Genomic DNA, 25,132 nt, shown 5'->3' with positions numbered 1-25,132 from the left:
AGCAACGGGAAGAACGCAAAGTGTTTCCACTTATTCTGCCACTGACGGACCCAGGGGGTGTGAGGAGGGGACCGGTCAGACTGACTGACGGACAGACGGAACAGCCCACTCACTCTACCACTCACTCAATGTAAGCAAAGAGCGCGTGGATAGGCTCTTAGTGTTCTCCTCCGTCTTCTTGCCAAATATTTATCTTTCCATCTCCTTTTTTTCATCCGTTGTTCTTTCTCTCCCTTTCGCTGGCTCTCAAGCACAGTCAGTCGGCTGCCCGGAGCACATACACTTTATCCTCCTCCACACCAGCGGCACCCGTTCAACGTCTTTTTCCCCCTGGGTCGCTCGGCCGGTTGTTTTGCGTCATCTCTTTTTCTCTGTTGCTTCTTCCTCTCGTCCTGCTCATCTTGTTCCCCCTCCGCTCGACCGTCTCCCTCTGGCGGGGGCCGCCACCGCCGCCATTCCTTCTCCTTGTTCTCCAATGCGAACGGCCAACCAGCCAGCCAACCAACGAACCGGCCATCCATCCGTCTATCCATCTAGTCAGCCAACCGAAAAACCGTACTCTTTCCGAACTGAGCGTTCTTCCGTTGTTGGCCGCTCGGTCGGTCGTTCGGCTGGTCTCCCTGTTCGCCGGCGGCATGTCGGTTGTTTCGAGACGGAACCCAGCTCCGCGCCGCCATTAATAATGTAATATTGGAGATTGCGCCGGGAGAGAACCCAATCAGAGGCCAGGGTAACTCCATGACGTCGGACGGCTACGGATAGTGTACTTCACAGGTGTCTGCTTTCACCCTGATCCGGTTCGGTGTATTTCCTCCGGCCAATAGCGCATCGAGGGTCGCTCGATGTCCGACAGACAATTCCAGTGCCAGTCGGCAGCGATAGGTTCGCCTGAGCGAGTCTTGATGAGGGTTCCAGTCATTCTCGAAGAAGGCAGCGGGAGAACAAAAGAACCAAGATCAAGGTCGAATTGACTTTGGTATATTCGACTGGTGAGCAAGCTTCTCCATCGGAGACGCTTTTGAATCGTTCTGTTCCCCCAGTACTCTGGCTCACGTCTCAGGGGTTCTCCTCTCCCTTTCGTTCGGCTCCCACTCCAGCGCTTGCTCTTGGCCTCCAAGTTATCCGCGATATTTCCCTCAACGCGGGATCGAGAAGCGGAAGTACGGGTGGTCCAGTTATTCCTTCGGACCTTCCTGACGGGGATTCCGCACAGGAGGTTGACTCTAGGTGTGTCCCGTGTCAAAAGGTCGAGCCTCGTTCGAAGAAGTCGACAGAAGGACCGACTGGTCGTCCGACGGAAGGACGGAACGACCGACGGACGGACGGACGGAACGACCGACTGACTGACGGAGCAACCAAGTAACGAAGTGAGGAACCGAGCAACCGGCCAACCGAGGCTCCAAGCGCAAGAACAGGTCGGCAACTTGCTCAGCCTTGAGGTCTAGCAGCAGGTCGGTCGTCAAGTCGACCGGCAGGTTGGTCAGTCAACCTTCACAAGACAGACATGCTCCAAGACGTGCTGAGTACACTCTGCTCTGATGGATGACCTGTTGCCGTGAGAGGACTTAAGGGCCGGAGGTCGAACAAGTTAATTCATTGATGAACTTGACGACCGCCCGGGCTAGTGAGTGAGTGTGGATTTGAGTGAGCGAGTGGGCAGGCTAGCGGAGGAGATCCTTCCTCGCTTCGGACATTTTTGGGGCAGCATCAGCAGATTGCCTTCATGCTCGCCTGCTCACTCTGCCCGGTGCTCGCCGCTCTGCATGGATTCGGTCCCAGGTTCGCTCTCGGGAGCTGCGCCGAAAGCTCAACGATTCCGGTTGACGACGAATCGTCCCCACGTCACGGTGACTCCAATCGGCAGCCACGAGGTAAGAACGGGGAATCGGCAGATGGACAACCCGGGCAACCGAGGGGGACGCGAGTGGCGATGGAGCAAGCAGTCTTTTTGGATTGGTTTCGGATTCGTGATTCGGTTAGCGGCGCAATTTTCGGCCAGACTTCAAGCTATTCGAATTTGCATAGATATGACTCGCAGACATTGGTCTCGTCATTCTTCCTTGGCTGAGTCGATTGAGCTCCGTCTTTAGACTCCCCAAGCCGAATTTCTCCGAAACCAAAAGTTTCCGCAGCAGATTCACTCGGCTCGGCTATGAACGACCCGGGCTATTCCTTGGCTCTGCAAACTGTCTTAATATTCAATAAAATCGCTCAAGGCCTCTGACCCCTCTACGAAACGCTCCATAATTAGCTTCGAGGATCCCTTGGGTTCCTCCCCAAGTGTGCTGAGCACGTCCTCGATCCATCCGCGGAACTCTCCGTTGTTCAATGTCGGAGAAGGGCTCAGGGACGAGGAAAGAAAATCGAAAACGGCTCAGCCCGCCGCCGGCCCTGTTCCTCCCCCTCCCTCTCTCACTTGCCATTCACATGGAGCTAAATTAAACGTCTTTCACAGAAACAGCAACGAGCACTTGCTCAGAGTGTTATTAAAGAACATCAGTTCCGCCCGACTTGCGCTGCGGAACATCCATTCACCTATCGTCAACACTTCCCATCGTTCGTTCCTCCTCGCCCGGCTGCTGCTGCTCCGTCTCCCGTTCTCCCATTAATTCATTCACTTTTCAAGCGCTACTTCACCCAATTGCTGTTTTGGTTCAACTTGTCGGTTCTTCGCGCGTACTTGTACCCGACGTCGGCTCTTCAGCATAGCCTGTAATTTGTACGACCGCTGTTTCAGCCTTCGTTCCCCCTCCGGCCCCAGCCACTGCCGCTTCCCCCTCATCGGAATAGCTTATTGAGTTGACAGAGGCGTCAGATCGGGAAGTCGAGACAGACAGGGACCGAGGAGGAGCGACGTGTCCGATGTCGACAACGGACCCGCCGACGTCAACGACGATGGTACCGGCGTGGAAAGATGATGATGACTTGAACATAGAAGAATAGTTTTGACATAAGCCGGAGGAGACGAAAATTTCCCATTTTGATGATATGGGACATGAGTGTGGACTAACAGCATCGAGTGATCCGCGGATCCTTTGGAAATTCTGCTCCTTCGATTCTGAGAAGCATTCCGCCCGTGGGACGGACTCTTTCGATTCTGACGGATCGATGAATTCTCTGGAATGTTGTTAAACGTCTGGATCGACAGAGAAGCTGCGGCGCTCACTCGACGCGTTCCTTGGCAAGCAATTGACCGGCCCGATCCTGTCTTCAGACCGGAACCCGCGAGGCGGTCCGCTACCCTGAGATCTCCCAGACTGATGGTCCCCCAACGAGCCTTCATAATGACAGTGATGAAATGATCTGCTGCTTGGGACATGTCGATCTTTCATGACCTTTTAATGTACGGACGTAGGCGGCAAGGAATGGCTGGGGCTGCGGGAACCGACCGCGGGACTTTGGGATTCGCCTCTGAGCCTCGATTGTGATCGGTTGAATCATTGAACCTCATGGGATCAGTGTTGAGACCCTCCATTGTTGGGAATCACCGACCGCGCTCAAAGAAACGCAGGACAATCCGTGAAGGTGATCCGCGCTCTAAATAAGGCGGAAGAATCCGTGGAGGCGATTCATTCCCTAGATGAAAGCCTCCTTTTCGGATACACTTTCTGTGTTTCGCCGCAAAGCGTCTCTGCCTGAGACACACGTTCCCTTCGACGGAAAGCTCTATATACAGCTCTCTTCCTCTCTCCATCTAACCATCAGCCCATTCAGCCACCGGTTAAAGGATGATTTATAAATCACGATCGACATCTTAATGCGCTTCGTCCCTTCGTTCATCCGTTTCTCTTTTTTTGCTGGTTCGTTTGCTTTTTCTATGTGTTCCCTTCCTTTGTCTGGTGCCATGTCTTCCCGTCGGCTCCTCTTGCTCGCTCACTCGCTCGCATCTTCCATCGACGCCACCGTCTTCGTTCATCGGAACGTGGTGGGCGCCCTCGGTATTTCCTTCGGCTCCTTCTATACCGTCGACGTCAGCGCCCAGCCTGGGTTCGGGTACACTGTGCCTTGACACAGAGTGGCTGACGTTCGAATGGTGTCAATCCTTCTCTTCGTTTCTATCTTGTCGTCGGAGCTGCCGGCTCGCCTCAAGCCGTGGCGGTGACGACTACGAGCGACGTCGGAATCGACGACAAAAGCGAGCGTTCGGGGAAAACCAAAGAACGGAGAAGGGAGAAGCGAAAACGATGAGCCTCGCCGAAATGGAGAGGAATCCACAGGGAGGAAACGAGCGAGAGGCATCTCCACTACAAAAACGTTTCCGAGGGAATGCCGGCGCGATCCAGCAGCAGGCGAGGGAGAGAACGAGCGTTCCTAAATTCTCGAGCCGGCGCGATTGTTCGGTCGCGATTTCCTTCTGTCCCTCCGCGCTTCCAGCATCCACATCGCACGGCTCCTGTCCCCGGCCTAGTCGAACTTTGCGTTGCGAAACAAACGAAGTTCCGAAACGAGCAAGAAGTATTCTTTGTCCGTTCGGAAGATGAATGAGTCTACAAAGGGGAAAAACTTGGAGAAACATGGCAGTTGATGCCATTGATGGTGGTGGTGCTGCTGCTGCCACTGTATGGCGTGAGGCTCGTACTCGCTCGGGGTCGGTAACGGCCCGTCGTCGTGGCAGCCGGCGGTCGTGGCGGAAGCATTCGCGGACAAGATTCGTCTCACGTTGCTGAGTTCTCGTTCGCCTCTATTTTTTCGCGCCCACTTTTTCTTCCAGTGATCTCCATTAGGGAAGGTCCCGCTGCCGTCCTGGAGATCATCTCTCGCTCCCTCTCCTTCGCTATAATGGTCGAACACAAACAGCAGGAGAAGTGAAAGCCACTTCGGTGTCACTTAAATCGAGATTATTAGACTGCGGCGAGCGTACACGCCGTGCTGGGGAGGATTTCAGCGAGGAAGGAATCTCTCAAGTGCTCCGAGCTCGGGGACGAGCCAGTCTTCCGCTATCACCAAGCGTCGCACATGATCCCCGGAATAGCTACTTCGGGATGCTTCTCAGAAGTTTTCCGGAGTCTGAGCGGATCTCGACGGAGAGACTCTCTGATTGCTCTTCCGTGGCTGGATTATTCCTTCACTGATGACGTTTGCTTGTTTTGAATTACAATGGTTCGAATAACTTTTCGATAACGGGATTACTCTCCGGAGCACTCCTAAGCTCCCATGGTCAGAGAGCGGCCTGTTTTAGCAGGAAAAACCCCGTCGGAAGGCAAGAGGAGTGCTCTCCAGAAGTTCCTGGGGTTCGGATCGGCGAAAAATGAGATTAGCGACAACCTGTACTCAAGAGTCTGTATGGTCGCAGGGATTTGCAAAGAACCCGCTGAGCCGCCGCCCGCCCCCGGTCGCCGCAGACTTCATAATCAGCAACCCCTTTTCTTTCGGTCGCTTGTTTACCGGGCGGCTTATGGTGACTAGGTACCGTGGTAGACGGTAGACCATGTGTGCCACATTACTCTCCGGAATTACATAGAATGCGGACCCCGAGCTATTATGTGCTTCACGCAAATGTCTGATTTAATATCCCTGCGCTCACGCTTCGCGGACTGCGGCAACTCGTATGCGGTGAGTATGTATGTACGCGCCGTTCTGAAGTCGCCGCGGAGTCTTAGAGCAATTGCGCACAGTGAGCCTACGTGAGCTCCGAACAGAGCCGCGCTCCGTTAGTCGTTTCCGCTTGATTGAAATAAGGTCACGGAGTTTTCTAAGCCACGAAACAAACGGCGGCGGCAACGACGGCGCTCCAGCTCGATAATTTATTGGAAGCGAGGCCTTGTGCTGAGATTGTAAACCATAGTCGCCGTAGGAACGTTGGCGTCGCCGTCGTGCCCGGGAATTATTCGGCGGCCAGCGTAGACTCCGCCGCCAGTCCGGAGGTCATAATAGTTGTGTATGGCAGTGGGATATAAAAAAAACGGCGACGCAAAGGGAGTCCCGCGCAGCGACGGTTGAGAACAAGTAAGAAAGAGAAGCACTGTCTGAACTTGAAGGGCGGCGACTGCGGCCTCGCCCGGGACGCCCTCCCGCGCATACAAATTAGAGTCGACGACCGACTCCTTTTTCCTATTTTCTTTTTCAGCCATGACAACTTTTCTGTGCTGTGACTCTGAGCTCAACAAGCTGACTGGTCCGCCACCCTTGAGTAGATCTCTCCATTATGAACTTCGACGATCGAATTTCGGGGTTCATCTCCCTTTCTGAGCAGGTGGACGGATTCAAGGTCCGCTCCGTGCTCCCATCGGCCTTCGTTTGCCAGGAGTTCTGTCGCCAGCGACGCGAAATACTGCTGAATCCGATCCCGACGTCCCGTCCCGACGAGCATGCGAGTTACCGCGGTTGATGCCTCATCAGGAGACGTTCGCAACTCTGCGCCGTATCGAAGGCTCTGACCGGTAGCGAGATTGAGCGCCTCATTCGCTGGCACCGAGCGAATAGAATCCGACTCCGTGAGTATGTTTTTTCTCTCCGAGAGTTCGAAGGAACACAACATGGGCGGAACACTTGCCAATCGCCGGCTCCGTGCGGCTTTTGCTCCGAGTAGGGATCGCCGGGCTCAGAATCCGGCTAGGAGAACAAACTTCGGGCGAACGCTCCTGAAAGTGCATGCGGACGAGAGGGCACGCTCCGAGGATATGCGAGAGTGCAGATTGATCTGGAGGCTAAGCGGAATCACTGGGTCAGGTTGGACGCGTAAAAAAAAACTCGGGAAAGAGCAGGGTTCTCGTGCTGAGCGAGTAACCAGCTGTTGTCGAAAGCGCGATAGCGTAATTAGACCTCTCCTTCCATACAGAGTGTCTGACGGATGGCTGACTGATGAGAGCGGTTCTGCATCACATGTAGATTTGCGTGGACCACACTGGCGCTATTGACGATGGTTCGAGCCCGACGACCGTCCACCAAGTGGAGGCCTGCACAAATCCAAAGAGGACTGAACGAGACTTCATTCGCGAACCCCGTGGTGACGACTCTTATCGAGCGAGTTCCGGAGTGGGTTTCTTGGACCATGGAGGAGTACTTGAGCCCAAGACTTATGAGTCCCCTTGCGGCTCGCTCGATGGAAGGCGAATCCGGAGCAACACAACACATGGCATGCACAGAATTTCGAATCCCTAGTTCACTTTGCTTGGTCGAGAAATCGCCGTCCGTTTTCCAGAGACTGACGACTTCAGCAAGGACCGCCCTAAAAAAACGTTTTTCCGTTCTTTATTCTCCCCGCGAACTTCTACCCAGAACACATCGTGAGCCCCTCTCTTCGGCGCTCATTCGTCGCGCCTTCTCTGCGAATTAAACCGATGCAGCGCGGATCCGGTCCCCGGAATATAAAGCATTCCGATATTCGCTCGCCGAAGAGCAAAATCACTAATGAGGCCCTCCGCACCGCATGAGGGTCCCTTTCTCCGGGCAAATAACTTCCCGCTACCTCGGTGCTAACTGATTCAGATTGAGAGCGCAGGACCTCATGAGCAAAACGATTCCATGAGCCACTCGATCGGGTTTCCATGAGGGAGCTCAGAGGAGATTTCCGAGGGTGGAAGTCGGACATCTTGGCTCCCCACAGGGGTCATGTCAGGGGCAGTTGAGCTGCGAGCGGGTCGGGAATCCGACAATTTTCTAAAAACCTCCAAATGATTTCGCGATGGTGTGAGAATGATGGCAATGAACACAAAAATGCATCCATCTCAACGGCAGAGGAGGAATATGTAGATGGACGGGAAGAGGCGCGAAAGAGGAATAAAGTCCCGCCAATGATATCTCGGCTGCGTCTAGAGACCGGACCGAAAATTGACGGCTCCCAGTCAAACCCCACACAGATAATTTATAAACGCACCGTTAACCCCCCATCTTGCCAGGCTCTCGTCGGTGATCACACCGGAGGGCAGCTCGGGATTCCAGCCGAAGCCGGATATTGCTTCGTGAGAATCCATATGGTGGTGAGCGAACCGAGTGGGGTGAGGCAAGGCATGATATAAGCAGCGACCTCGTTTCTGTAGTTTACAGTAATCTCACGAACATCTATCCGTGGGAGATAAAATTGAATCCGAGGAAATCGACCGGTCGCTCCGATCTAACGCACGATATGAGAAAGCCGTACAGGCAGCCACAACGGGTGATGAATATAATACGCTGAGGGTGCGCTCTCGTTCGTCTGATCCCGAGAATTCTCCGAACACCGAGGGAAGAGCGACTTGGGAGCGGGGGATCATGATCAGATTCCTCGGAACATCTCCATTTTTTTTCGTGACGTCGCCTGACACCGGCGAGTAGACCAGGGCACCGTGGACAACGGTCTTTGTGGGATCTCTTTCCGAGCCCGAGCGGGGACGGTTCCCTCCGGATGAAAAATGTCCCGATACCCTTGCTACGGTCGGTGGTCAGATCTGGCCAACCCTCCTCAGCTGGCTCGTCGTATACCAGTCTGGAAGCGACCGGGTACCAGTCGTTGCCAGACTTGTCCCGGAGCTCGTCCGTTCTCGGAGTCCCGTCGCGTCGTGCTCCCTCGAACGAAGCCCCGATCGTTCACTTGGATTCGAAGTGGGTGGGACTCGCGGGGAATTTCGATATTTCGGCAAACGCGAGTGTTACCCGAGGATGCCAACGATGCACACCCGAATCAGTGGATATCTGTTTTTATCAGATATCAGAATAGCCATCGCTTTCTCGCAGACGTACAGCTGCGCGGAGTTCCTCCGATAAGAGCGAAAAAGGATCACATCTCGATACTCGATTTCGGCATCACAGATCTTCTTCCTATGGGAGCTGGAACATCCATGGCTGCTCCCGGCGGTCATCGGTTGCTCTTGTGCGTGACCGTGGCCGACGGAAGAATTAAGAAATAAGAATGCTAGTTGGAGCTTATGATGAGAGGGACGATGAGATGGCTCTCGATAGTATTATTCTTAGCAGATCGAGTGAGAGACGACATAGCAGCAGCAGCATCAGCCGAAGGGATTACGCATACCCGGCAAATCGAACCGCCAAAAGTAAACACTTAGCGCTTCCTTCGAGGATGCTGAGAAGAACGCCGGCGAAGGAAACGATGCGTACGAATAATCTTAGAAGATTGGAAGCCTGCGTGCAAATAGAAGGGCTGCCTGACTCGCGAACGAGTGGTCTTCGCGGCAATCGATCGAGCACGCTGCCGTAGTGTTTTTATACGATCGGAAATAAGTGCGAGAGGAGAGGGAGCTCAAGCAGCGGGCTGGGGAAGAATGCCAGGGGCTAAGACGACCAACAGCTCGTCGAGTAAGCCAGCGTCGCACTATTGTCGTAAAAGTTTGGCGCTGTTTTTCCCAGCTTGGATTTTCTGCCGAATTTCAGCGTGGAGAGAGACTCGCGTAGCGGTTCTATTTCAGGATTCGGCTCCAGCGGCGAGGAAATAGAATCCGGAATCGAAATTCCAGCCTCTCGGAGGGGAAGCATCAAACCTCTGTCGATTTCCATTCCTCCGCGAGGGGTATCGATGATATACAGATGCGAACTCTACTTTATAACCGTAAAGGCGACGCAGCATATATTGCGCCGAGCTCCGCCATACCACGGCGGATCCGCAAAAAGTCACGAGTTCCTCGATCCGCTTTCGGAACTCAGAGATGAGGATAAAACTAGGCATCATGGAGAGACCTCGATCGAGTTCACGTTCCGAGCAAGCGAAGGAGCTCAGAGACTCCTCCGCCGAAGTCAAAAACTCCTCTCAGTAGAGCGATCGTGTCAGTCATGATTTTAATGATAGAACAGGAGATAGAGCTTCCCCCCGCCGCCCCTGTACCGCTCTCCAAGTACAATCTCATCTTATTCATCCCTCTATTCCCTTCGGGCCTGCTGGTAAGATGACCGGCAGCGAGCCGCTCTCATGACCGGCAGCGCTCGAGCAAGGCCTTTGTTAGGCAGTAAAATATGCATTTAGCCGAGTGGTATATTCGTCTCAACTCTCTCGCTTTATCTCCTAGTGATACATCCACGGTTTCTTCTTCGTTCGTCGTTTTTCTTTTTGTTGCCTCCCTTCGATCTAAAGAACTCCCCTAGGCCTCGTCGGCGAACCGAAAAAACGGCTACGACGGCGAATGCGGCATGGATGCAAGGCTGGGCTCCCGCCGGCTACCCACAAGCTTTATTCATCGTCGACAGCAACAACGAAGATGACGTCAACAACAACAACAACGGCACCGGCGGCAACAGCAACAGGAGCGGCCACTGCTGCGGCCGGGGATTCCGAAGTTGCCTCGAGGGCTTCTCCTGCTATTGGACGGGCGTGTTTTTATGCATAATCGGCTTAGGCGCCGAAAGCTTGGGGAACCTGTCTGTCACTCGCGAGTGCCGGCCGAGACGTATCCACCGGAATACGCGGCAGCACCAGCCGCATCTACTGGGGTATCCGGTGGAGCAGCAAGCGAGACGGGTAAAAATCAATATTCATTCTTTTTAAAATTCCCGCTAATCCTCCGAAGCGAGCTCGGCCACGGTCGAGCATTCCACGCGCGCTCCCGCCGTCCAAGAGCGTTCTCGCGTGGCTCTGCTCCGCCATCATCATCATTGCTGTCGTCTCCTCTTTCTGATCGAGCGATGAGGATACCGCGAAGATTTTGACGGTTCGTAAGCCGATATCGATAACAAGGTAAAACTTCCTCCGATCCCTTCATCTGGTCTCGGAAGAAAATGTGAGATAACGAGAGGGCCGGAGCTCGCAGAGGAACCGAGGGGGGAACGAATCGTTGAAACGTCTTTGCGCTCCTCGCAGTCGGCCGCATCCGCGACAGGAGTCGATGGCTATGCAGCAACACGTCGATTCGCTGATCAGTGCAGAAACCCGGAGACATACGTAGGCTCTCGGCCGGCAGTCGGGGAACTAGCACCGCCGCTTCCGCCGCGCTTTCGGATTGAGCTACCTACCTAATCAAGCCCTGAGTGGCAAGTTTCATTGTGGCTCCGCTGCCCTTCTTGCTGCCAGCCAGCCAGCCAACCTCCTTCAACCTTTATTGTTCCCCACGTGCCCCTGCTGTGGGCTCATGCTGCTCCTACACGCCCCTAATTCAGTTCAGCACACAGCTAGCGGGGTTTCTGACCGACGAGCGAGCTACCTTTGTCTGTTTCGTCATCAAACTTTAGAATTAGCTTCTCTCCATCCAATTTGATTTACTGTTCTGAGTGAGTTTTCGAGGGACCGACAAGACGCTGAAGAGGAAATGAAAGTAAACGAGAGGCGGACAGCGAAAACCTTCAAAAGCAACCGGTTTTGGCGTAGCTCGAGCCCTTCGCGAGGGCTTGTCGATGCGAGGGCTGGCCGATGCGAGGTCTGACGACGAGATGAGGAACTCGACCTGCTCATCGTATTGCGTCGCGGCGCCCCGCCGAAGTAGCTGTTGCGTGTTCTCGCAGAGGCTACCGTGGTAGGAGCGAGATTTTCATCGTTTCCGATAAAAAATCTACGGGAAGCTCCAGAGGAACATTCTTCCATTCAGTTCGGGATCCGAATCAAAGATTCACCACTGAATAAATATCAAAGACTCATCAACGTTTTCGAATGAGCTACCTCGCCCCTCCCCCACTCTCGAAAACGAGCTGGGTATCTTGAGAATTCCGTCAAAGACTCTCGGGATTCAACTGTTTTTCAGCCTCCTTACGTCCGTCCAAGCCGCTCGAGCCGCTCGGCACCGGCAAGGGACGAGGGCGAGCAAGTCGGCTGCAGAGCCGCCTGGCAACGACACGGCTGGCTGACGAAGGGCGGAGGGACGGACGGACGGAGGCGCGGACCGGCCAGGCAAGCACCACCACCGCCGCCGCCGCCGCCATGGCCCGGCCGAGCGAGCGACGGAGGAACCGGTGTCATCTTTCTTTCGTTTTCTTCCGTTCGAGAAGAAAGAGATCCTGATGCTATTTCACGTTCTGTTAGCGAGTTCATCCGAAGGCTGCTGAACGACAACGTGAGACAACGGAGAAATAAGCGTAAGAGACAGCGACCTGTCTGCTTGGCTGGCTGGCTGTTCGCCTGCTCCACTGGTTCGCGTCAGACCACCCCCACTTACTCACTCAGTCAGTCAGTTGTCGGAGCAGCAGTAGCACTGCCAGAGCTCCCACCACAAACACCCCCCGAGAAGACCGGGGGGCCTCGCTGGAAGCGGCCCACCTCCACACGCGTGTCGTCCTGGCGAATTGAGCTGCAAGACAACGCGGACGGGATCTTTGGGTCGGCCGCCGGTTGTTCGAGGAAGGAAGACAAGTTAAGACTCGAGGCTTCTCGGGCGTGGGGGAGCGACATCCTGAGTTATCCCTTTTCCTCGCTTATACGCCGTTTGCCGGCCGGCCGGCGGGTCGGCCGTCCTACGCCCCTGCCCGGTGCCGCTAATGCCGCGCTGAGCAGCGGGAGGGTCCGGCAATCAAAGGAAGGACAACGGTAGGGACTAAGGAAAAGGAACGCCATCTCTCCACGCGAGCTCCGACCAACCTTCTGCCGTTGCTGCCGCTTCGGCTCATGCGATCGTTCGGCCGGCCAGCCGTCCACTCGTTCCTCCAACAACGGGGCTAGTCGGGGATGTACATACTCTGCGTGGGCTCTTTTTTCCTTCTATTGCTCCCGATAGGGTCTTACATTAGATTCACCATCGAGTGACCATCAAGCGAGCGAGCGGCCGTCTGTCCGTCCCACGGAAAGACCGACCCTCGTGCGTATGGACAGACGAAGGTTTCGAGACAGGAGTCCGCAAGTGAGCAAGTGACTGAGTGAGCTGACTTACGAAGCGGGCGACGACGGTCAAACGAGCTCACGCTGCCGCCGGTCTCTCACTCAGACAACTTCAGCTAGCCGGCCGGCCGGCCGGCCGGCCACACCCTCGGTCGGAGCCCTTTCACTCTTTTTCGGCCCCCGGACTCGTTTCTTGGGCGAAGCTCGCCAACGAGCGGCCCTCTGGTTTCTCAAGAAAGCCCCGGTGCCACATTCGAGCCCCACACACGCCGTTCGTGGTCTCCTCAGTGATTTATCTATCTGCGAAGCTGGATCCATTCTTCGGCTCTCATCCTGCGTGGCCCGTTGCCTGGAGATCCGCCTTTCGCGTGCATGAGGCTCAGGTCGGGCTTTTGCTTGTCCAGTACGAGTAGGAATGGATAGGGATGCGTTCATACGTTTGCCGAATGCGACTCGATTCCCTTATTCTAGCGTTCCTTTGACATTCCGTGTCAGTCACGGAACATCTATACTCTGAGTGATTGGAGTTCGTTCCTTTTCTCCGCCGATGATGCATTCGACGTCCGTGACAAGGCCGCAATCGTTTCGGGGAATCGGAATTCCAGATACTCGGAGGATGAATAATTCGATTATCCTTCCGAGGAACACTCCGCGTGTTATTGCCCTCATCTTTTAGGAATACGCCTTCGATCATCCCAGTGATTATTCTCTCTCCGTGGCTATTGTTCTCTTTCAGGACCGGGGGCTCCATGCGAACTCGAGACGACGCCGAACCGATCGAAGCCGATCGTATCCAAATTAAATCATGAGCTTGAGCGAGGAATACGATATCGGGATGAAGGCGCCGCGATTCGCCACCGCCATCCGCTCGTTCTCCCGGATTCTCTACTACCGTGTTCCCTTTCTTCCCACAGTGGTCCTGTCGGGCGCTGTCGACGGCGATGTGTTCTTCGGCTATGTGGGCGACCGGATCGGTTTTTGGATCTGATACCTCGACGGTTCGACGTCTCCGCCCCTACCACCTCCCATTCTTAGCTTAAGCGACATGCCATGGCAGGAACACGAATCCTCGTCAAATGCTCACGTCAGTCGCAGCTACCACTCGATGAAGGAGAATCTCCCGAAGAAAAATCTGAATGCATAGGTGGAGCGGCATCGAAAAAGACGGGTGAGCGATGGAATCGGAAGTAATTCCCCTTTGGGATGTAGGTCATCGAGGGAGCAAGGATTCGGACGGACGGATGGACAACAGGGAATACTTTCGGTCATTTTCGTGATCCGACTCGTGATCTCGAACTGGGGACATTCCTCTCAGGAACGAACCGAGGGCAACGAGCCGAGCGCTCCTCGTGAGTAATATACATATCTAAGCCGCGATCCGACTGGGAGAGCAAGCAGAGCGGCGCGGCGATTCAAGAAGAGAAAACGTTCAAGCGCTTATCATCCGATAGATCCGACGACCTAGTTCTCCAGGCAGTCGACGTGATTCTATCCGGGTGACAAAAGCAACATCTTTCGCGAGAAAGCAGCGTTTGCTCAAGCTATAACAGAGCTCCCACTGTTGCTGCTGCTGTTGTCGTTGTGTCGACGGTGTCGTCGGTGTTGACGACGTCGACGACGCCGGCGTCGCCGATGCTCTCACTCACTCGGGCCAGTACGGCGCAACCGCCCAACGGACTGACCGGACTGATGTCCGACAAAGAGGAAGACTGCCTTTGCCGGTCTCGGAGCGCCAGGGGAGAATGTTTCGGGAAGGAAACTAGATATAAGGGGAAGTCTGTTTTATTGGCGGCGGATGAATGATAAGGAGTTAATTGCCGAGATTGAGAATGCGCGAAACTAGTTGAGCGGACGGCGAGCTGACCCGCTGCCCTTCCCGCGAGGCGTTTACAACGGACGGAATCCGTAACGAAACTGCGACTTATCGCTCCGATAAGGCGCCCATCCGCCGAGCTGGGCGCGAGCCGGCCGCCGCGCGTTCCTCCACGAAACAATGAGCGAGCGAACGATCGGGCGGTGGGTCCGGATAGCGTGCATTCGAATGTTAACGCATCATCGACAACGGAGCTCGTGTGTTCGAAAGTGTGAGGACGGCGTGTGGTTATCTGACTTCTTGGGAGGCTTGCGACGTGCGCGTGTTTCCGGACCGTGTTATTCAGCGGTGGAGAAAAAAGCACTCGGTTTTTTTTCAGATCCGATGCCCGGAGCTGTTGCATTTCGGGCGTCTCGATCGCAGCCCTCGCCGGGAGAAATATTCTGCTTCAGCATCGGCTGGGAAGACGGACGAAAAGAGGAAAGCACGGAGAATTATAATCATGAGATGCTTCCATTCTCTGCTACTCACTCAGAGAGACTCGCACAAGCGAAATTCACCTTTCTCGAGCGTGGGTAGGTACTATGTTTCTCTATCAACACGGATCCGGCTCGATCGGAGCACGAGGGAACGACGGACGTGGGACAGAAGCGGATTCCCTCCGTTCGGAGTCAATCAGTTGCTCGTCGCTGTTTTTCCGTAGATTTGTCTCTTTGTTTTCACATTCGTACAACGGTGGGCTCGTTCGTCTGTCCGTTCGTCCGTCCACCCTTTCGTTGGCTGAGTCGACAGTCCGCTCTCTGCTCGGTGACTTTCGCCGTGGAAAGACTGAGTCGGTCGTTCCTTTGTCTTCGCTTCCTTGCCTAAGCAATACTGAGTGCGGCGCCGACGTTGACTCGCCGACGATCCTCGGCCCAAGTCTAGCGAGATGACTCCGGCAGAGTCTCTTTGTTTCTCTCGTAGATTTTTTCCCTTCCGTCGTTCCATTCACTTGACTCCGCCGACTGATCAAAGTCAGCCGTCGGACGGAAGACGAGCGAGTCCGAGCGGATCTCCCGAGCAGCGAGACTTGCCCTCCGATAGAATAGTATACCGGGAGGGGGGTCTGCTGGGCCCTTCCCCTGTGTCCTCTGCTTCCGCCGCATTATACCATGCACTTGTTATTCTGCTTGTCTTGTTGTTCTTTTCGTTGTTGTTGTCGTTGTTGTCAGCGTCGTCAATGTCGTCGATGCTGTCGTCGATGCTGTCGTTGTTGTTGTCGTTGCCGTTATCCTGATCCCTCTTCGCGCATCTCGTCCGGTAGAGATTTAGCCTCCTCTTTATTCCTTCTCCGAGCCTCTCGGGGAGAACGAATAACGATCTCGAGCTGAAAAGCCCCGCGACGCCGGCCCAGGTCTCTCGAGAGATTCCGCCCCCGTTCTCCTGTTGCTTCCGAAATGAGACTTTCAGTCCGTTTTTCCCTTGAAATACCTCTCGAAGTACAGGTTCCTCGTTGCCTCACAGAAAAGCAGCAGGAGCTGAATCGAGCCGCCGTCGCCGCGGTTTCGGTCGACTAAGTCGGCTTCGATGGCTTTCCGTGGGGCAAGAAATAATTTTTTCTCGGATTAGGCCTAATGCCGGACGATACGCGCATTCTGGTCTTAATGATTCTGGGAGGAGCCAGGAGAATAAATTTTGTCGGAACGACGACGACTTCATCGCACGCTCAAAACTCTCAGCGGGTACACACAGTACCAACTGGAGAGCTAACTCCGAGTGAGTGAGGGGAGCCGCGGGGGGAAATGACGAAATCCAGCTCGGGGCAGCGATTGCTTGAAGCTGAGTGCAAAGCAATTTGGGCGTAGAGTCTCTTCTCCTCCAGTGTGAAAATATATCATTGAAGCTGCGGCTTGCCAGGGGAGAGGTGGCGGACCGAGCCAGTCTTGTCGTTCGTTGCTCGGGATAAAACGTCGCCTGCGGCCAAGTGTTCTCAACCCACGCACGGTAACCAGCTTCCCGCCATCGGTTCCTTGTTGGCGGAGAGTTTGTCGGCGGCAACCAGCAGCTACAAGATCTGCTTGTTGTGGGGCGCGCGGCACTCCCACCGCTGCTGACGTCGGTCGCCGTCCGCTCAGGCGCTTGTCGGTACGGCAGCCAGCAGCTCCATGGGAGCCTACGACTGCACGGCGGCGAGTGCGCAACCGCCCAAAGGCGAATACGATAAGAATGCGTGCAACGCCGCTGACCGGAGCTCTGAGCATGGCTAGCGTGTTGAGAGCGCAGAGCACGCGGCGAGCACAAGGGGGCAGCCTAGAGCTGTTTATCGTTTCAAGTTGATTAGATGGCCAAGTGCGCCATTTCGTTCCCGAGTGGTTTAGTCTCCCTCGGCTCTCTGTCAAGCGCTCGCTTTGAAACTCGAAGCGCACCGATATCTGATACGGCACGAAATGTCATTCTCGTAGAGCTCACACGACAGAGCACGCGAATCGTTATCGCGACAGGGCCCCGTCGTTCTCGAGGCACTGGAGGCCAGAATAATGCGGCTAACAGACGCGACTGCGCAGCATAGGCAACGGCACAGCTGGACAACGCTGGGGACGGTACAATCCTTTCCCTCTGCTAATTCATCCCAAATACAAAAATGTCGGTGATAGATATCCTACAAGAGAGCGTCCGCTTTTAGAATTTCCCGTCCTCTTCTGCCCTCGCTGCTCCGGGAGTTTTTCCCTGCTCCAAACTGTCAGGTGAGCGGGGAAAGTATCCGGTCATCGTTCGTAGGTGAATGTCGTGAGGGCAAGCAGCCAAAAAATCCGAACGACACTGGCTGCGAGCGCGGCGATGAGAGAAGAGTAGCGGGCTCCAGGCGGTAGAAGTGAAAGGGAGGCCACTTCCGAATCCATCGATCTCGAGAGGAACGACAGCCCGAACTGGCGTGGGCTGATTCGATGGATGCTCCCATCCCCGAGACAACAGTCTCCATCTACTCTAGCAATATTTACATTAATAATCCTCTACGCCTCCATTCGTTCTCTTCGGTTTCGGTCTCTTATGCCGAACGTCCCAATGCTTCGGTGTGCCTCGATGCGGAACGCCTGCTGACCGGTCTTCCTAATGAGACCGATTTCGATATTCCAAGGAATCGTGGAGAGAACTTTCGAGGGCCCCGTTTTTCCAATGAAAAGTAGGTCGGTTCCGGGGACCTCTGGGATTTCCCCGATCGCCCTGCAGTCCCTCCGGTGGAGTCCCCACGGCCCCGCGGCCAAAAGAGTAAGCTGCCGGAAGTTCGTCGGTGATCTCCCGGAAAACCTGCTTTTGCTTTCGGCCGAAAAGCGTCGGAACCATGAGCCTGCGCGGTGTACGTATGTAGAAGCAGGAGCCGATGGAGCTACATCATTAAAAACCGCGAAGTTCGGTGAGACGCCGCCGATGTGGTCAGTGCTATTCTGCATGTTATATTCCGGCGCTGTTGCCCACGGGCTATGCGGCGGTAATGGATGCACTGACCGAGCGAGATCCTGACGGTGCAATGAGGAAACGATGGAGGAAACGGCAAGCTGAGACGAGGAAATCAAAAGACGCAAATGACGAAAGTAGTTTCCGCCGCGGGAAGTCCGACGCTGCTGCTCGTTGGCTCGCGCTCCCTCAGACCGCTCTCGGCCGTTGCCTCTAAGAGGATTTGTCTTGTTAGACCATTTTTCCTTTCGTGTATTTGTCCTCCTCCTGTCTGGCTGCTCCCGAGTTCAACCGTGCTCGACCGGATTCCTTGCTGAAGATCTCTTCAGAACGCCGCCCGGCCGGCGGACCCGTGAACCTGGAGCTACAACATTCGTATAAGCGCTCTTTCAATCAGAACGAGAAGCTCGCAGTAGGGACCGGTGACGCTGCGCTGTTGGCCGAGAGCGATTCCTTTGAATAGGAGTAGCGTCGGACTTTGTCAACAAGGCATCACGGTCGCGGAGCTGTTGTTTCGTCGCGGTCGTGGTCGACAAATTGCATCGACCCTCCGAGCGTCTCGAAGCGATTCCGCTTCCTTGAATTCCTCACGTCGGCAACGAAGTCTGGAGCCAGCCAGGCAAAAGCTCGGTGCTGCTTTGCTCCTCTGCAATCGTCCTTCCGTTGTAGTGTACAGCGAGTGAAAAGCAAGGTCGTCCGGGCACGGCAGGAGCCGGCAGGAGAATTGTTCGGCTGGCTCTTTCTCTTGCCTCGACGAAACCAATTTCCGGCCAATACTGAAATCAGCCGCGACTCTGGAGTCAGCTCCTCCCTCGGCCATGAATCGTACCGTTCTCTCAGCCTCCCCCACGTTCGGCGTTTCTTTCGCTTGGTCCGTCCTCTTCCGTTCGCTCCATATTGGCACTTGTTGTTGTAGTTTTCCATTTTGTTTGTTATTGCGGAGAGACGAGAGTGAGCATCGCCCTGGCGGCGAGCGATGTCATCCTTTGTGCTCCTTCGATCGAGATGCGGGTAACAGATAAATATGTAAAGCAAGACGGATCGCCTCCGACGGGCACGCGCCCGCTTCTCGATGCGAGAATAGGCTGGCTGGCGACTCCTGCATCCGGATATTCAGCAACAGCACGAGAGCACAATGTGCTTTGCCTATCGCAGTCCGTTTGTTGTCTCTGCGAAACGCAGGGAGTCAAGGGAATACGGAATCCACGAGACGTCGAGATAGCAACGCCAAGTCGCTGAATTTTCCCGGCGAGCTCTCCCTTCTCAAGGTCATTCACTCCTGTGCATTCGCCTTTCATCCGAGACTGACGAGATGGCTCCAACATCCCGAACGGTAGAGAAAGCGACGGCGACCGGATAGACTCGAGAGGGGAACGGCACGGCGTCACGTACGAGGTCGAGAGAGACGGTTCGAGCAAGCTCGAGATTTTGATCTCACAACGGTTATCGCGATTTGTTCACTCCTGATTTCTAGATTCTAAATTCCCTCCCGGAATTAGTTTCCCTTTCCCTTTTTTGATGGCTTGTTGTGGACGATGCAAAAAGGTCATGGCGGTAGCGTGGGAGGCCACCTGCAAGTTTCTAAACGAGCGCATTCTGTTCCAATATCATGTATCCGAGTCGATGGGGCTACCCAACCGCCTGTGCGACCGCTTTCCTGCCGAACGACTACCTACCGGTCGTGGTTCTGAGCGCCCGCTCGGCCCATGACAGCTGTGGACGCTATCGGGAACAGTGTGCCCGCCCGCCTGTTCTTCCGCTCGCCTCTACGCTCAGCCTCCCAAGGGCCCACGAGCCAGCAAGTGGCGGAAGAGCCCTACTGGCCAGGCTGTTCCTGCCCCCGCAGTAGCTGAAAGCATTCCCGTTCGCAGTCTCTTGCACTTGCCTGCAATCAAATTAAAAGCCTCTTAGCTCAATGTTGTTGTTCGGGCGAGCCGCAACTTGCATGAGACGGCATGCCTTCTAACGCGGGTTATCAGATGCAGATCCTGATGTGTTTGACATATTTTGAATGAAAACGCTTCAGCCGAGTGGACTCGGCACTCCCTTTCGGATTTCTGCGACGATATTCGTCAAGCATGCAATCGATTACCGGGCTGAGATTCTCGAGTTCCGATCCGAGCTGTACTTTCGGCCCTTCTCCACCCTTGAGTATAACCGGGACCTTCGGAAGTCCGCTAAGGGTCTCGGTCGACTTATCCAGGAGTGAGGACGGAGGTTCTGGCAGCTCTCGACGTTCATAGAGCTCGACTTCCAGATTAGCCGTCCCACGCCCTGGACAAAAGTTTCGAACGCGGATTGTACACTTGAGGCATCGGGTCCTGGGAATTTCCGTATCGCGAGGGATATCCAGGCCACCGAGGAGGAAGAAGTGTAGGTACTCCAATAATAATGCGGAACTATCGATAGGGACGTAGGCATATCCAGAGCGGATGACGAAAACAAATATCCGTGACCTTTCCAGTGTGCAACCAATCAACATTGCAAACAAGAGCTCCGTGAAGGTAAGCTCCGAGTGGAGGGTCTACCAATACCACGATGAAACAACATGGTTCAGCGAGGAATACAATGATCGAAATACGACCACGATCCCAGGGAACTGGAAATCCTCCTTCGCGGTGCTCTACTATCTTGAGCGGTCCATTCTCGGGATACTACGATTTTGCGGATCCCCAGCCCATTAGTGGAGTCGTCGCTCGTCTCGCCGCGCAGGCGCCCGCGGCGAAGACGAGCAGCGTTCGATGAGAAGTCCCCTCTTTAAAATTATCTGGTCGACCCGACGTCAACGAATGATTCGATTGTACATAGTGGAATTTTCCGAAAAGTTTATCTCACCGCTCCGTATGCATCGGGAGCAGGTCCGGCGGCCGGATCGATAGTTATCCGGGAAGCCCATCGAGACAGCGGAATCTCCGGTCTGATGCTCAAAGCTCAAATCTGCAGATTGAATTCGGTGGACAGCGCGTGCGGTTGAAGTTGGAAGGGGCTTGCCGCGACTCGGTCGGCGCCGCTTTTGCAATGCCCTGAGGCTTTCAAGCTGCAATTTGACGACGGGCCCATGGGGTTGGCGAATATGCATGTAGGCCGCGCGCCCCCTCCGGTCCCCGAGTCGCATAGGCCCCATCGTCCCCCTCAGCTTAGTCGGGCATTGAAATGCATGATCGAGAGCATATGATCGAGAGAACGTGAATGGAAGCGCGACGTCAACAACAACGACGGTGGCAGCGTTTGCTTCCGAAGGCTTGAGGGATGCCTGAAGGGCGAGTGCCGCATGAATCCGCATCGTTTGTGGGAACTCAGCTAGAAATACGGTCCGGGGTGTCAGCTCAACCGAAGCGCGACTTCGAGTTATAATTAGGATGAAGACATTCAAGTACACACTCAGTCGGTTACATCGCAGGAGGGTCGCGCGGGTAGGCATGCGTCGACTAGTTCGCTCTTGAGCTCGGCGTTTCGCGGCAAGCTCCGTCGAGCATCCAGATGCTATGAGCTGCAGCGAGAGTCGTCCGCACTATTCCCGGACGCCTCCACGGTTATAGTGGCTGTGGACAGCGGTCGTCCACGATGGTCACGAATGGTAGGACCGGCCGCCAGACTAATTTTAGTTCCGGCACGGTCGACATTTTCAATATTACCGTCATGCGAATGGCTTTGTGGATGACCGTTCTTGATGATTCTCTCAATTGAAAATCTGCGTGCTTGATCGTCGCAGCTGTTGACCTCTGTCAGGCGATGCTTTCGCTTCATTTCCGCATGATAAATCGCTCGGATAGGTGTTATCGGGTTCCGATACGGCCAGTCCCTTTTTTTTGCACATGTCACCTGTTCCGCCAGTTTGGAAGACTAGCCTCCAAAGAGGAAGCATTAGTCCTCCTCTCGACTACCACGTAGATCCTGGAGGACTTATCCGCAACGGAAACGTGCTCGCGGGACCTCAGACAGCCCCAGGTTTACCGCGAAATTCTCGTCGGTGGAGAACAGCGAGAGGAACGACGGGACGCTTCGAGCACAAAGATCATAAGCGGCACGTGGCGCCGGCATTTGTTTCCTAGCGCATTCGGCCACGCCCAACAAGTCGCATCATAGTTCAACGCGATCCCGACCCGCGATTTGTCGTTGATTTGTCGCTTCTATACGTATCGTGCCGTCGCTTGCTGACCTACATGGGAGTCTTTCGGTGCGTTCCTGCGTTCGGTGTTATCCTCCCCCTCGGCGATGCATCGCATGCCTCTCCCCCTGGGCCTTTTTTCGTGCGGACCCGACTCACTCACTCACTCGTCTTTATGTGGAGCACCAATGCGCCGGGGATCAGCGCCTGTTTGAGACCATCTGGGTCTCAAAGCCCGACTCAGTCCGTCTGGGTCTCGGCGCCTGTCTCAGTCCATTTCGGTCTCAGCCCCAGAGCATACTTCCCTTACGCCGCGTACCCGCCCAGAGAGCGTAAAATCGAAACGAACGAACGAATCATCCAACCGGCCCCAGACCGACGTAATGACTGAGCGATGAAAAGAGACGCGACGCAACGGTGTCCTGATATTAAAGTGGCTGCGCACGTTGACTTGCCTCACCTGTGGCGCGTTGTGCAGAACCCGAGCACGTTCTCGTGGAACGAGCGGTTGGCTCAGCCGCCGAACGAGTGAGCGGAGAATCCAATGGACGTGAAGTCGGCTCGCACGTTTCATGGAATCCATTTAGCTCCTAGTGGAGCCAGTGGGTCTTAGCCGGTCATTTCAAGCGACCGCCTGCCCGCTCGTCTGCCACGAAAATGTCGGCCTAAATGCTCACCGTACACCTGTTGTATAGCAACACTGGGGGACTTCACGCCGCCGCTCAGCGCTCTCGGGTGTAGGGCAGGTCAGAAAATACTCTTAGCGGGATCTATGTACTTCGGAGGGAACTTCTGTGACTCACCATCCGCTCAGCCTGGTCTCGGATAGCCATCGAAATTAGGAGCGAGATATTTCACTGCAAGGAGGGGTGACCGAGCTGCGCAGCTTACGATGTCTGGGTTTTTGGAGCCGGACGCTCCACTCGGAAAGTTTGGGACTGGAGCGAGCAGCGACAACGTCGCAGTCCTTCGATTGCGGCAAAAGTCTCGGGACAACTTTCGAGTGTGTGCTCGTCAAGTGCCTCGGACAGCAGATGGGTGGTCAGGAGCCCAACAACGACGCGTGACGAGGCGAATGAGGGGGTGGAAGGAAAGTCTTCAGCAGCAGCCATGAGTTTCCGATGATGTGGGCGCTCATTTGGAAAATTCCGAACATTTATCCCACTGTGGGGATTTTCTGACTTCGGATGCACATTTCTTCGAGCAATACCCCGACGTTCGGAACTGCGATCGGTTGGAAGAGTTATTCCTGATTCGGCCAGAATCATCACGTGCCTCGATCGGAATTGATCTCTGGGACAAGAGGCAAGGGAAATGGTTTCCGTTCTGCTTTCAGCTGGAGCTGAAATGCATATGTGCCGAGTATCGGGAGACTCTTGAGATGACTCACGGAGGAAGGTGGAAGGGGACATCTTCTGGAGGAGTCAGCCCCATGACGGAAGGATCTCAGTCCGGGGTAGCTGAAGCTCCTCCGTCCAACGGCCGTCGTCTCTTTATTGAGAGCGACGCGATCGAGGCAACACAGCGGAGACAGGCCAAACATCGCTAGCCGAGCAGCCAAGAAGGTGTCCGGGCATCCAGCGATCGTAAAGCGCTCCGAACGCAATAACGGAACGTCACTTTAGTATATTATTATCAATACTTCTCACTCGCACACTCTCCTCAGCTAGTGTAGCAGTCCCGTGTGTTCGGATATTGGACAAACCGATCATGCGTCGTCCCTCATAAGGATAACGCGATGAGCGGCATCAAGCCGTAGATTTTCAATTATGTAATTGCGAGAATCTCGATCTGTTCCGTGAATGGGATGCCGCTCTGAGGCAGCGCTTCCCAAGCTTTCCGTCTCTCAAGACCTTCTCCGGATCGAGGGACCGGTTTCGGGACGAATTCGGTTCTCTACGACTCTACGATATCTCCCGATCAATATTGATTCAGGCTCGAGTTATGACCATGCATCGTTTCTGACAAAGATGATGATGACTCCTCTTATTGCCGATCCGAATCAACAACCTCATATTGAAACCGTATAAGATCAACATCCGACGTCGCCGGGACACATCTCAGAAACGCCAGAGGGTCCCGGGTAAACCGGTCGGGGAGCCCCGCCTCTCAGGAATTCTTTTGAAGCGCGTTTTGAGTGGTTTCCAGACTTATGGAGACGCACAGATTCGAACCTCGATCCGAGGACGTACTCAGCCATGCTTCAGTGCGCCCTTAAACTTGTACTGTGTGCGAAGGAGCAAGCAATTAAATCGGCAAAGACTAGATTCGTTTTCCTCCACTGCTGGTATCCCTCCAATATCACGTAGTAGACGATCTGCCTGCCATGGGTCGCTCGGACGGGTGGGCGGCTTGTCTGATCGCTCACAGGACGACGCTCCGGTCGGAGGGGCTCGCATGCCTCCGTGTTTGCCCTCCTCCTCCTCCTGCTAGTTTCTCGTTCAGTGAGAGAAAGTTCAATTTTATCGGCTCACTGATCTCGATATTATTTTCCAGCAGTACAGAGACCAAGCGGCTGATCGACCGAGCAAGGGCATGACGAACGAACCACCCGCCCGACCGACCGATCAGCCAGCCAACAGACGAGCATGCCAAGACACCCCGGCAGACCCAACCGACTCCGATCATCGACAGACCGACAAAGCCTTAGCATCATCATAAAAACGGCAGAAAGATGATGAGGGTACTTCTTTATGCCGAGAGAACGCATGAGGGGAATATTCCGCGCTGCTGAAAGGAGCAAGACAGAATCTACATAGCCGAATGAAGTGGATTCTGGGGCATCGCTCGGAGGTGTTTCTGGTGGGACGACGAGAAGAATTCTCAATCGGTCCACCACATGGAACAAACAAGAGGAAACTGCGCACCCGAGCTCATGGCCGGAAGGAACGAACGACAGCTCGCTCGGACGGTTCTTGACGAAGAGCGAAGACGTGCACGAACGGGAGAACGGATAAGCGACGAGACGCGGCGGACACTTGAGAGTGAAGCTCGATATTGTCCATTTCGCCACTCCGCCTACATCACTCGTGCTCTGCTCGCCGCGGGCTCCTTCGTTCGCTCCCCTGTCAGAACGGGTCAAGCGTTCTAGAACAGCCCGGTGTGCCGCTCCGTG

General features: G+C 54.8%; 1 protein-coding gene across 1 annotated transcript in view; it reads right to left on the bottom strand.

The window, feature by feature from the left end:
- The window catches only part of LOC100899333 (translational regulator orb2-like), a 124,527-nt gene that overhangs the window by 32,469 nt on the left and 66,926 nt on the right, over nt 1–25,132 (bottom strand). Inside the window, 1 exon segment of the mRNA XM_029111956.1 lies at nt 15,642–15,743. Coding sequence (XP_028967789.1) covers nt 15,642–15,743 — 102 coding nt within the window.

Source organism: Galendromus occidentalis, unplaced genomic scaffold (genome assembly GCF_000255335.2).
Source record: "Galendromus occidentalis unplaced genomic scaffold, Mocc_1.1 scf7180000077477, whole genome shotgun sequence".
NCBI classification, from domain to species: Eukaryota; Metazoa; Arthropoda; class Arachnida; order Mesostigmata; family Phytoseiidae; genus Galendromus; species Galendromus occidentalis.
Note: the sequence above shows the minus strand (reverse complement) of the source record. Positions and strands in the feature narration are given on the sequence as shown.